Below are 12,664 nucleotides of genomic sequence, written 5' to 3' on the forward strand. Positions count from 1 at the left end.
ATGAAGCAGTCTGCGGTATCGTAGCTGTGTCGAAATTCAGGGGCTACATCCTTCGGAGGCAGCATTTGTAGGCCGATTACATTACAGCAATCGAAGACTGTCCAAATTCAAAGACTCGTCCAATAAATGCGGCCAATAAATGCGTCCTCTTTTTCCCCAGAGTCGGATGTGTCCGTGGCCCAACCTATCCCAGAATTCATAGCGCGGCCAAACCAATTCCATTTTCCAACAATGGCGGCAGCTACTTAGTTTTAATAATACTCTTTCTTGGTCACAAAATAAACTTTTAAGATAATTTCAGGCGAGGCAATATCTGCTCGATTTATCAAGACATCACATATTTGCAAAAGTGCGCCGACGTTTTCGGAAACATCTGTTAGCCACTAGCTCAATAGCTCACCGGGAGGTCAGCGAGAACAGCAAACTCCCAGCACATCGTTTTCAAACCCCCCGCGGTCTTTTGCTACTCAGGTTAAACATGATATACAAGTCACTTAGATAACTTAACAATATTATTGTTTGGCTTTTTTCAGTGTTTTATTTGTTCTTGAGTAAATCAGTTTGGCTAAGATTAAAGTTATAGTTTTCACACGGCTGAATAAACGTTAAACAGTAAACTCATTAAACACAAGTGTGAGGTGGTCGAGAATTTTCTCCAGTGTCATGCTATGTATTAGCGAGCGAGGAGCAGATGGCGAAGTTTATTAAACTCCACCGAGATAATCTGCAAAGTTCAGTTAGCACATACCTTAAACACTTCAAGCTGTAAGCTAATGATAGTTATATAAGAGCAGATGCTGCTGGTGCAATAAGCTGCACGTTTTATGTCCATGATCTGATTTGTTGACTAATTGCAAAAATAATCTGTGACTAGTCGACTATCATAATAATCGTTTGTGGCAGCCCTATTGACATATAAACCAACAAACAGCTGTTTGAAAATGTAAACTATTATCTCAGTTTTGGAAAGCCACACGGAGCTTAATAAAAATGAGGTTTTAATCATTTCTTTTTCCACTGGAAGAAAGGGTTTGTACGTAATTAACAAAATCCTCCATGTATCTTATGAATGTACAATTTATTGATTTGTAGGTAAAAGCAATTAATTAAAACTGTGTATATGTAATTATATCCTGTGAAGTCCCATTGAGAGTGCAGACATTTGGTGCAGAGACACAGAGATAGAATTGGCATTTGGTTGGAGGACAAAAGTGAAAGACACAAAGATCAAAGTAGGCAATACTTTAAATTCACAGTCAGTGAATTTTTGAGTAAATTTTTAAAAAAAAATTCTGTTGTTGTTTTTTTGATCCGTTAGTTGGCCTCCTGTGTTTTGTTTTTGCTCCTCTCTGTGTGCATCCACACTCTCTCCATCATCCATCAAGTGTAGGACAGAACTTTATTTCTTTACTGGACAATTTGCTGCATTATGTACTGACTCAGAGACGGAAGTCGATAAGTGTTTTGTTTGTTTAATGTTCGCGCCTCTCTACCCATGCATCTCCCGGTTCCTCCCCTCAACATTCAGACTGTTAACATTTGCCTCAGCTGACAACCAGACAGAAAATCTATCTCTCCACTTTGTCAGCCCCCACACTCTCAACAGATGAAAGTGCATAAGAGTTTCTGTGTAGCGGCAGAATCTGCAGTGATGCTGGTGAATGGGTGTGACCTTGCATGGTTTTATTTCTGTCTCGCTCACCTTTGACCTCTATCGAGCTCTCATATTCTTTGGTTCCTTCAGGCAGAATGTCAATATCGGCTGTCCCGCAGCTGTTTATTTCCACATTACTTTGTCCACATCCTCTGGCTCTACCTGTGTCCTGCACTGCAATTTTTGTGTCCTGGCCTCATATTACCATTGATGTTTTCCTTCCACGGATGTATAATAGTGTCTTACCCAATGACCTCCTCTCCTTTTCGCAGATCATCGCGCCCGGCGGAAGAGCATAGCCACCGGGAAGCAGCCCAGCATGGAGGTCCCTCCCACTGCCCCCCTTCAACCCTTCCGACAATCCGTGAGTAACCCCCACTGTTCCCGGCCTCGCTCGCTGCCTCCATCCCTCTCGCTGTCCCTCCTCCCTCCTCCCGCCCTGGGTCCACCGCACACCTGTGGCCGTCGGGCCAGCGGCACCCCGCCTCACCCTTACCCTCTCTCCCTGGCCGTCTCCCCCTCCCTCGCCTTTTGCCAGCAGCAGCCGCAGCAGCAAAAGGGCTTCAAGAAAGGTTCCGGCACGCCCCCCTTGCCCCGCTCGCTGCCCCTCTCCCCCTCCCTGTCCTTCACCCTGCCTCACTCGCCTGCCGCCTCCTCCTCCTCCCCCCCCTTCTTGTACTGGGGCGGAGACTGGAGGGCTGCCGGTTCGAGTCCAGTGGCGGGAGGAGCATATATTGCACCACTGCCCCCTGTTGAGGTATGTGACACAAACATGGCTGAAGCAGAGACACTGGCTATTTTTGCATGCTACACTCATACAGGCGGCTTTTGGCCCGACAGCTAGGAATGTGCATGAAAGAAACACGTTCACACAATTAGGCTGCTGTTATTGTTAGCAGGCGCACATTTAAAAGCTTAACACCAGTTTGTTTAAAAGCTTTTAACTAAGTATTTTGAAATTGAAGGTATATATTTTGTCTAATGTTATATTTATATTCACATCATTCCAGATGGGCATTATTCTCCATTCTTATTGCAAAAATATGAAAATCAATTATCTGACTAATGCTTTAATGGACCTATTCATCAGCATTAATGTTTGTCAAAGTTACTTCATCGTTGTGCGGTAATAGAGATTAGCCTAAGTACAGATCAGATTTTAAAAGACATGCACAGCAATTTGTTAATTTGTTTGTTTGCATGAGCATTATTAAGGATATAAAATAATTGAATTTCATGAATATTTTACAGGGCATGAGACAAGCCAAGACTCCCCAGCAGGAAAAAAAACTGCTGGATGATAAATGGATGAAAATATACAAAAAAAGAAGGCAATACAAAAAAAATAAGAAAATGAATCATGTTTCTAATAATCATTCTAAATGAGTTATTTCATTTTTAGCATTACATTTATGTTTAATCTGTTTGTGCTTTTATAATGGCTTCTGTTATTTTATGTGGGCTTTTAAGTTCTTTGTTTATCTTTAGAAAAACTGAGAGGAATGCATTTAAATTCCAGATTGCATTCGACCTACAAAGGCAGTTCATAAAACTAAAACTGTTATTAATTAGTAAACCTTAAATGAATAAATCCAGAAACTGCAGCAGGCAAAGGCCAAGGAGATCAAGGAGAAGAGAATGCTTTTTAAATACTTTTAAAAAGCTAGATTGCAATAAAATACACTACTCAGTCTAAATGTCATCTGTACCAAGGGTCTGAGACTATATCCACTAATAAGAAGAAAATGCTCTGGTTTTTCAAAGAGCTGAAACATTGCAAATATGATATAAAGTAAATGTGACTCGTAGTAAATAGGCTAAAATGCACCAGATGCCTGCTATGATTCATTAAAGTCAAATGAAGATGAGCAGCATAAAAAGGTTGTGTCACTATTATTTCTGGGATCATCGTGACTCTTTTTAAACCAGACACGATGTCTGTCAGAGAAGAAGCGGGCAGCTGACACACGAAACATTTTGTGTCTGCGGGCACAAATAATCTGTTTTTGTTTCATTAATGGCAACAGAAACTCAATCACAAGGTATCAAATGTTAACGCGAAGGGGCTTAGAGGATTGACTGGTGTCTTATTAAGTTTGTGCCAGCAGTCTATGTTGCCCATCTCCTTTTCCATTATTTCTGCTGGTGTTTGCACACCGTTACTGTAGCTGGGAACGGCAGGATGTGTTTTCCTCCCATCACAGGAAACTATTTGCTGCCCATTCACTGCTGCAGTATGAAAAATAGCTCAGTTGTAAAGGCTCAGTTGGGCTTGATCAGAGTTTTTTTCTATTTCATCATTTTTTTCATAGTGGCTGAGATGAGTGTTTGTTGTATCAATATTTCATCCTGTGTGATGTGATAAGCAGTCCTGAGGGACAGGATAAATGCCATATTGGAAACACAAGATTCAAACAAAACTTTTCAGCAGTGACAAAAAAGGTCATTCTGATTTTTAACTCACACTTTGTTTAATGCAAGTCACTTGAAACCTGGAGGGAAAAAAATCATTATTGCAGGTAAATCTAGCAGAACTGTTACTGTATCCTTTAAAAATAGGCACAAATTCTTATCAGTACAAATTCTGCTCATCAGAAGTGCAGCCAAGCACGTGACAGTCTCTCCTGAACCATCAAATCCTGAACCTTTTTACTGTCACATTTAAACACACTGGTTAAGCATATTTAACTCAAGCCACATTTTTTTCCTAAACACTAATAACCAGCATCTGAAAGTGAAAGTAAAAAGCAAGTAAATCGAGTTGCAAATGGGACACAAGCCACAACCCTCTTCTGTTGTTCCACCACCACTCCAGCTTTCCGGCTTCCCCTCCAAACTTTGTTCCTCTTTAGAAGAGGATCATTACCTCTCAGCATCTACAATTACCCTGACCATCATGTCAAGGCACAGATGCCATGGGAGACCTTGTGTGCATCTCTGTGAAGCCAGCAGCATGTGACAGAATGGCAGTATAAGAATGCTTTCCCACGGCAACGTCTTACCTAAGGCAAAACATACTTAGCCTGGGGACAAGTGCCTGCTTAACAGATAATTCCAGTTTAGTTCAGTCTGTCTTGTTCTCTCTAAATGCTGCTGTGTTCCATGACTCCGTGGGTCATGCTGACTTTGAACTTGCCACATCTGTTCTAGAGATGCAGAAAATGTGGACTTATTACATTTATTGTTGCACAGGAAACTAACAAAACCGATAAATTGGGTAATTTAATATAATTTAGCATCAATCATCCCCAAGCTGTAACAAGTGTAAAATAGCATTAACGCTAAAGTAAGCATCAGAATAAATCTCCTGCTAAGACATCAGTTGCCATTTTGAGCATATTGTTCAACTCAGACAGAATTCCATTTCATGTTTGACAATTAGTGTTTTAAAAAATTAATAACTAATTACACACAGCTATTAAACATGCGCAGCATCAAATGAGCTGGAACACTAAACGACACCAGTAACCTGGAATGAACCCAAAGCTGAGCCAGTAACAAAGTGCAGAACAGCAAACACAGCCACAGAAGCTAAAGCGCAGGCCTCCTCTTAGCTCTCTTTATTGTGCTTTATTGTGCTTTCGGGATTTTCTCTCACTCTTTGAATTAAAGACTTTCTACTTTTTGAGACTTAACGTGTCAGACGGAGCGGCTAATCAAATCAGATTTAGTCATGCAGACTATTAGGTTGGAACCAGCAGATGGAGCCAAGTCTTTAGTCACATCCTCAAGACAGGCTTCAAAGCCATATGACTCATGCCACATGACAAGGTGTCATTTCTCCCGCTGAGTAATGTCGTTATGCTGTAGGTATAGAAATGATAGCACTTCAGGATGCACCTAAAAGCTGAATGGGCAAAGCGTCTTCAGGGGACAGTGGAAGAAAAAGCATGTAATGATATTTCATGCATATTTGGGGACATTTAAATTTACTATTACAGGAATGAGTGTAACGTTAACATCTGAGGTCTGCAAACACAGGGTGTGAAATCAGGAAGTCTACAAATGTTTTAAAAAGTGATATAATCGTCCAAGGGGACTTCATTCACTAGCTTGTTTGCATTACTAACAGTCTCGACCAAAAACAGTTTATTTACAATATATGGTTTAAAAACAGAGAAAACATATATTTTATTTTCAAAAGGTTTGAAACAGATTATTAATTGTAAAATGATTTTGCTGTTAGTTCTATGATGTCTTCATTTTCATTTTCTTTAAGCTTAAGTAAAGTCCCATCTTTTTTTAGTTCTATGACCATCACATTGACAGGAAACTGCACACTCACACTCCTTGTAGACGAGATTCTGATCCTGGGTTCAGTATGCAGTTTGTTGATACAAAATCTGGTGGGTGGTGGTTTTTAAGTGTTATGCTGATATACAAAAAATGGAACCACTTCCAGCCAGAAAGACAAAAAATAATTGTAAATGAAATGTAAAATATGTACCGAACACTTATCAATGAACAATTCCTCGTTCCAGTTCTCTGATATTTGATTGTATCGTGCCAGGAAGCTCATTTAGGACAAACTGTGAGACTCTGCTGTTCTTATGGACTGAATGGTTCACCACTGCCCACCACAGGATCTGTTACAACATTGCAATTTTCTGTAGCAAGTTGATTCCTTGTTGATAATAAATGTACCTTGTGCTCTCCCCATCATGCATCGTGTCTTTCATTTGTGTTTGTCTCTCGATTTGATTTTGCCGTCACACAAATACATCTGTTATAAACCATGCTGACATGACGGAAATCATCCGCATTCATACCATACTTTCCTGTCCTATCCAACCACATCGACCTCTCATCACCGCTCAATCTCTCATCTTTTCCGATTCACGGCAACCACTTCTTTGTCTCTGTAACTTCGCGCCACACACTTCCTCCTCCCTCTCCCACTCCATCTGTCTGCCTTCGTCGTCGCTCTCCTCCTCCGCCACGCTCCAGAGTTTCCTCAGTAGAAGGTTGAAGGGCTCAATCAAGAGGGCCAAGAGTCAGCCCAAACTGGACCGAACTAGCAGTTTCCGCCACATGATCCTCCCCCGCTTCCGCAGTGCTGACCAAGACAGGTTAGTGAGTCAGCGTGTGTGAGCGTTTTCATGCGATGTTTGTGGACTGACAGGCTGTGTTTGGTCCTGCATTTTGCTGTTGCATTTACAGATGCATGAATTCTGTTTGTCTTTTTGGATGCCATCATGACATCACTATTTGTTTTTGTATCTACTTTTACATAATCAGTGATAGCACAGTTAGTGACCATGTTGCACACTGACTGAGAGTCTCTGTCAGTCTGGCAAAAATGCACATTAGATTTTGGCTTAGAAAGGACGTGTGTTTACTAGAATCTCAAGATATATCATCTTAAATGCAAGATTATAGCATATTATTCTTTGGAAAATGTTGAGCACTGCATCTGTAGATCTGTCTCATCGTGCCTCTCAAACTGCCACAGAGAGAAAATATCAACTTGTGTGTCAAACTGAGCTTTCATGTCGACTGGTGACAAGATCTTAGTCTCTGGATGGTTGTGACTGATGAAAAAAGCTGTTCCAGAAGTACATTCTTACTAATAGCCAGCAGTGGGTGTCTCCTGTGGTTGCAAAAAGGTCTGGTTGTGTAGAAATCAAAGGGAAATGGCCCCTTTTGGTTCTGTGATCTTTGAAAAAGATGGGAAAAGCATGGTAAGTTTTAGGGCAGGGCTACCTTGTTATTGTCAAGTCACTACTGTATGAGTGTGCTACATCCCTCAGTTTCAGTCAAAACAGCAGTACTGAGTGGACCAGTCTGCAGTGTCCTAGCCTGAAGGCAGTGCATCAAAACCAAGTCTGCTTGTCAGTTTTCTTTTCAGCATTCATGAGGTTGTATCATGACGTTGTATCATGAGGTTGTATACCCTAAATGTTGCCACCATACCCAGTTTGTCAGCTCATAGTTCTGTTGTGACATCCTGAAGCTGCGGACAGAGAGCATTTGCTGCTAACGACTCACACAGGGTTTTTTGAAAACCTTTTTTAAACCATACAGCACAAAAGTCTCATCACACATCCGTGCTATACTTCACTCTCTGCCGCTTAATCCCCTAAAATAAATTCAATTTAAAGGGTCAGTGTTTTGGCTTACCAGAGCAGATCCAGTTGCTCAAAAGTTATTGGGTCTCTGTGGTTCCAAGGAGCGCTCTAGAAATAGGAGCCTGGTGTGAAAGCAATGCCACCTCTACCCACAGAGATGGCCTAGAAGGGGAGATTTTATTTATTTATTTATTTATTAGGGTCTATCTATATCAGCATGCTTCCATGGATTTCTATCTTTATCGTCTTTTATCTCATCTTTTGATTCTTTTCCATCTTGTCATCTCTTCCTCTATTAATCTTTTTATCTATCACTATCAGTAGCTCAGTCTCTGGCTTTCTATCTGTATCTTGGCATCAGCTTTCTCTGTGTATGGCCTAATCTCCGTCTCTGTAATCCTTTATATGTCTAAGTCCTAAGTTTATTTTACTCTCTCACTGCATTGTCGCTTGCACTCAGCACTCACTATTTCTCTGCTGAGCCGATGAAAAAACATCCCCCGCTTCACCATAGCAACCAGCAGACAGCCATATGGCGGCTGTACAGACCATAATGAGTCAGTGGGAGATTTGCTTAATTATACCTCCTCTGTATCATCTACATAGTTGCAGCAGTGCTGGAATTCTTCAGACACAGTAACACAGGAGTTGCATGACCGATGTTCGAGTGCAAAAATCTTCAGATTTTTTTAGTTTGTCAAATATGAGAAACATAAATGAGGAACTGTGCAAGGTTTTGAGCTTAATTTCAAGCAGCCTATAAACAGCAAGGATCCAAAGCATTTAGCTAAGGGCTGCAACCTATTTCTGTATTTTCATTAATGATAACTGCTGATAATTTCGTAGATTAAGCTCTGCGTTCTTCTCGGAGATGTCTAAAGTCCACTGTGACAGACATCTTCTAGCTTGTTTTGTCCAAAAGCAAAACAATATCCCAAAAACATTTCAGTGCAAACATAAAATGGAGACAAGCAGCATTTTTTTTTAACTGAAAAGCCTGATGTGCGCAACTGAGTTGAGCAAAAATACTGTTCAGTATTCAGCAGGAACTATTCGAATGTTCTCAAAGATTACACCCAGGACTCACCCTCCTCTCTTTTCTAGCAGCTGTGAATTTCATTGTCACATTTCTCCAGTTCTTGCTTACAGTATCATCTCCTCTTACTGTGCTGCAAGTTTTTAAAAACCAGCATCTGGTAGTTTGTCAAGTGTTCCTCTGTTTTACATGTTTTTAAACTCCCCGTTTCATTAATGCCACCTTCTGGCAGTATTTAGTATCATTATCTAGTACCTGCCAACAATAAAAACAAGAGAAAATGCATCTAAAAAACCATTTGATTTTAATTATAACAGACTCTTTGAATATTTAAAATCCATCCCCAGTGAACAGTAAATCAAAATACTTACAGAAAACGAATGATCATCTATGAACTGACTGATTCAGCATTCATTTGGTCCATTCACTTTTTCTGTATTCTTCCACTGGACAGTTAGACCCAGGGCAAACTTAAACTTCAAATGTGAAGGTCAGTTGTATAATCCAAACAGAGGGCAAAAGCACACTCAGGAGAGTGCTAACACCTTTGCAGAGCCAGGTGTCTGCCAAGGTGTGTTTCCACATGATTTATTCATTTGGGAAGCTTGTGGATGTCTATTATCCTCGGCTGACTTGAGAAGACTGAACGGACAAAAAAGTCAAGAGCGATGTGAAGTCGTGGTTGTTTGCCAAGGCCCTCGTGGCTGATCCATCGTCTTTCACAGCTCCTGGTTTGCTCTGAGTGTTTTCTGTCAGGGGTGCTGGTGAACATCTGCAGCTTTGTTCATTTGTATTCCTTTTTTTTTTTACGTTTGTTTATCCAGGGAGGGCTTGCCTTTTTTTTCAGCATGGATTAGATTTCATGCAGGCATAAATATGCATCTGAGCTCCCAAACAGGCTCTAAAAGCTGCAACGATGCACATATTTGCACATAATTTTTGTATTCTTCCCACTAATAAGCCAAACTTAACAGATCTTTCAGTCCATTCAGATTTTTCAGCATAAGTACCCCATAGGATTACTCTGTGTAGTCGCAGAGGGTACTCTGTCTTGCAGAAAAATAACGTTTTTTTTTTGTTTGTTTGTTTGTTTTTCTTAAAGCTGTTTAATATATTTGAGGTTTCAAATTGTGGAAGTCTTCATCATTAGCGTATCTTTAGCCTAAATAATGTAATGAGATAGCTTTTTTTGTCTGCCAAAGAATTATAAACACAAATCTATTCAACATCAAAAACAGGAAACAGAAAAGAAGTCTTTGCACTACCGAAGCCACACCCTGTAAACTTTTTTATTAGTAATATTCATGATGTAGCACAAGGGATGTCTCTTTGTTTCACACTAGAATATCGCAGTTCTTAAATAGCATGACATTTTATCTCAAACATTATACCTCCCAATGATTTAATCTAATATCTTTGGAGACATGCTGCCTTTTTCTGTAGAACCATCATTAAGTTCTCTGTTAAGATGCAATAGACGCTGACATGACCCCACATTACTTGTGCCAACATCTACCCTAAATGTTTTCAGAATTATCTGTACATATATGCATGTAGATGCTCCTCTGGGGTGGGTGCTGGTCTGACTGTGGATTCTGATCCAGCCCTGCATAAAATACAAGGATTTTCTTTCAGTTTAAGTTTTAATGAAAGAAATGCTTCTAGAAAAGGACAAACACTTCTGTTGAAAGGTTGTTTTACAGTTTTTACCTATTACTGCATTTACTTAAGTACTTATTTATTACATATATATCAGGAGTGAGAAGCAAAATGTGCAATAACTGGTAAGTTTGTAGCTGATTTTGTAGTTGCAGTAGCATTAAGTGTTGTAAACCCTTGTCCAGACTCACCTATTTTTGTGTTTAAGCATGGACATCAGCACTGAGGAGAAGCAGTTACATGGCTCATCTGTAGCTTTAAGTTCAAATCAAAACTTGGCAGGACTGGACAGCAACATTTACAAAAATTATGAGAGCAGTCCTTTCAGTTTTTACTGTTTACACTATTTTTTTTTATAGTAGAACATCACAAAAAGCAGCTGCAGAGTAGTAGAACATTTTTTAACATAATATTACTGGACTGTTGTGATTACAGTCAACACAAGATAAGTGTTGTGTTATGAAAATTTGCATTTTTAAACTTAAACAAGAATAAATGCAGTTGTAGCATATGTAACAAGCCAAAAATCCACAGAATATCTGTGCAAACTTCACTGAGTTATGACTATATTTAATTGGCAAGTGCATAGAGTTACACACATTAGAAGACCCAGTAAAAATATGGCAGTTGCAATATGCTGATGCATCTTTAAATAGCAGTAATCAATGAAGCATCTAGTGTATGTCTATATAATGTCTGTAAAGAAGCACTTCTCTTTAGAATACTTGCCTTCCTGCTCTTAAGAATTAGAAAAATAAACCAATAAATACATATTAAATGTTGTTTCATAGAAATGGGAGGCTTACCTGGAAGAAAGAAGAGAGCCGTTGCTTAGGCTTAAGTTTTATTGCTAATAAGTAATTATGAGTCATACAACCCAGTTTGACTATTAGCCTTCAGTTTGTATTTTGCCAGTGTTTGTCTAACCTTATTGATCAACAATCATTTTGTTTCAGTTTAATAAAAGACAAAAGCAGCAAATTCAGTGAAATGGGTCTTGAGCTTAATTAGTATTTGAAATTGAAAAGTGGCTTCAGTTCAGTTGCTTTTCTTTGCAAAGTGGTTGTTGTCAGGTTTGTTCTCTTTTAGATCACTACAGCAAAGCTCAGCTCACCTTCCCAATGTCAGTATCCTTGTTCCTAGTCTTTAATCCCTGAGTTTTTTTTTCCAGGTGTGTAGTTCATCAGTTGTGATGCACTGACTATTTGCAAGGTGTCTGCATGCATGTGTGTGTGTGTGTTTCGTCTTTTATGTCTGTCCACTGAGACCTTGCATAGACCTCCTTTTTACCTCCATCACTCCTCCTCTCATCTCAATCCCTTCATCCATCCCGACCCTTGCGCTTCCTCCTTTCCCTTTCTCTTTCATTCCTCTAATCCATACTCTCACTTTCTTCCTCTCCAAAGGATCCACTGTTTACATAATCAACATGATTTCCACTGAGAGGTCTTCTCCCTCCATCCCTGAGGCCTCAGCCCTTTCTCTCTCAGTCTTTCCTTCTCTCACATCCTCTCCTGACCTCCCCCACTCTTTCTCTCGTCTCTTCTATGGTACCCTCAATCTGACTCATTCCTTTGGGTCTATTTTTATCTCTCCCTCACTCTCTATGTTTCTCTCCCCCTCAGTCCCGTACATGCAATCACTGCTCTGTTGTGGAACGTTATGATTGAACATAGACAAAAACAGTTTGAGCCCAAACAGGGGAGAAGCCAAGAACCGGACACAGAGCGCAGGATATACAGCTTCTTTTCTATCTTTCCTTTTTCCTAATCTACCGTCCCCCTTTCTTCTCTGAAGGGCTTCATCACACCTGACCATCTGTCCTGGCTATCTGGTTAGACTCACTGTGCCATCGTGTGTTTGTTTCAGTGGCTGTGTGGCTGTTTCCTGAGTTGGTCTATGATTTTACCTGCTTCTCTACATGTGTGTGTGGGTGGGAGTAGGTGATGATGAATGGGCTTTAGCACAGACCTCCTTTGCTTGTTAGTGTGGGCTGTGAGCACAGGTGTGTCAGGATTAATGATTTATTAAGAATTGTTTAATTGGTTATTTAAAATGTTTCGGATAAATGCCATAAATGCAGCTGTAAAGAAAACCGTGTTAATACTGTGTGTGCTGCATTTTACCACAGCTTCTTAAATCAGATATAGACATTTAAACTTGGTCGTGTGTAGTTGCAAAAGTCTTGAGTCACCCCTTATATCTTGCTGAAATACGCAAGCTTTTAAATTATTACCTTTTTGGTGC

The 12,664-nt window shown here is 40.0% G+C and overlaps 1 protein-coding gene across 10 annotated transcripts in view; it reads left to right on the forward strand.

The window, feature by feature from the left end:
• syngap1b (synaptic Ras GTPase activating protein 1b) overlaps window positions 1-12,664 on the forward strand; it is a 190,985-nt gene that overhangs the window by 138,129 nt on the left and 40,192 nt on the right. For 9 of the 10 annotated variants that reach the window (XM_026184941.1, XM_026184943.1, XM_026184939.1 and 6 more), the window contains 2 exons: window positions 1,927-2,411; window positions 6,602-6,723. In XM_026184941.1, the coding sequence (XP_026040726.1) occupies window positions 1,927-2,411; window positions 6,602-6,723 (607 nt within the window). The remainder of the gene's footprint in view (window positions 1-1,926; window positions 2,412-6,601; window positions 6,724-12,664) is intronic. The other variant, XM_026184946.1, reaches the window with a different exon arrangement.

This window comes from Astatotilapia calliptera, chromosome 11 (assembly GCF_900246225.1).
Source record: "Astatotilapia calliptera chromosome 11, fAstCal1.2, whole genome shotgun sequence".
Classification (NCBI taxonomy): domain Eukaryota; kingdom Metazoa; phylum Chordata; class Actinopteri; order Cichliformes; family Cichlidae; genus Astatotilapia; species Astatotilapia calliptera.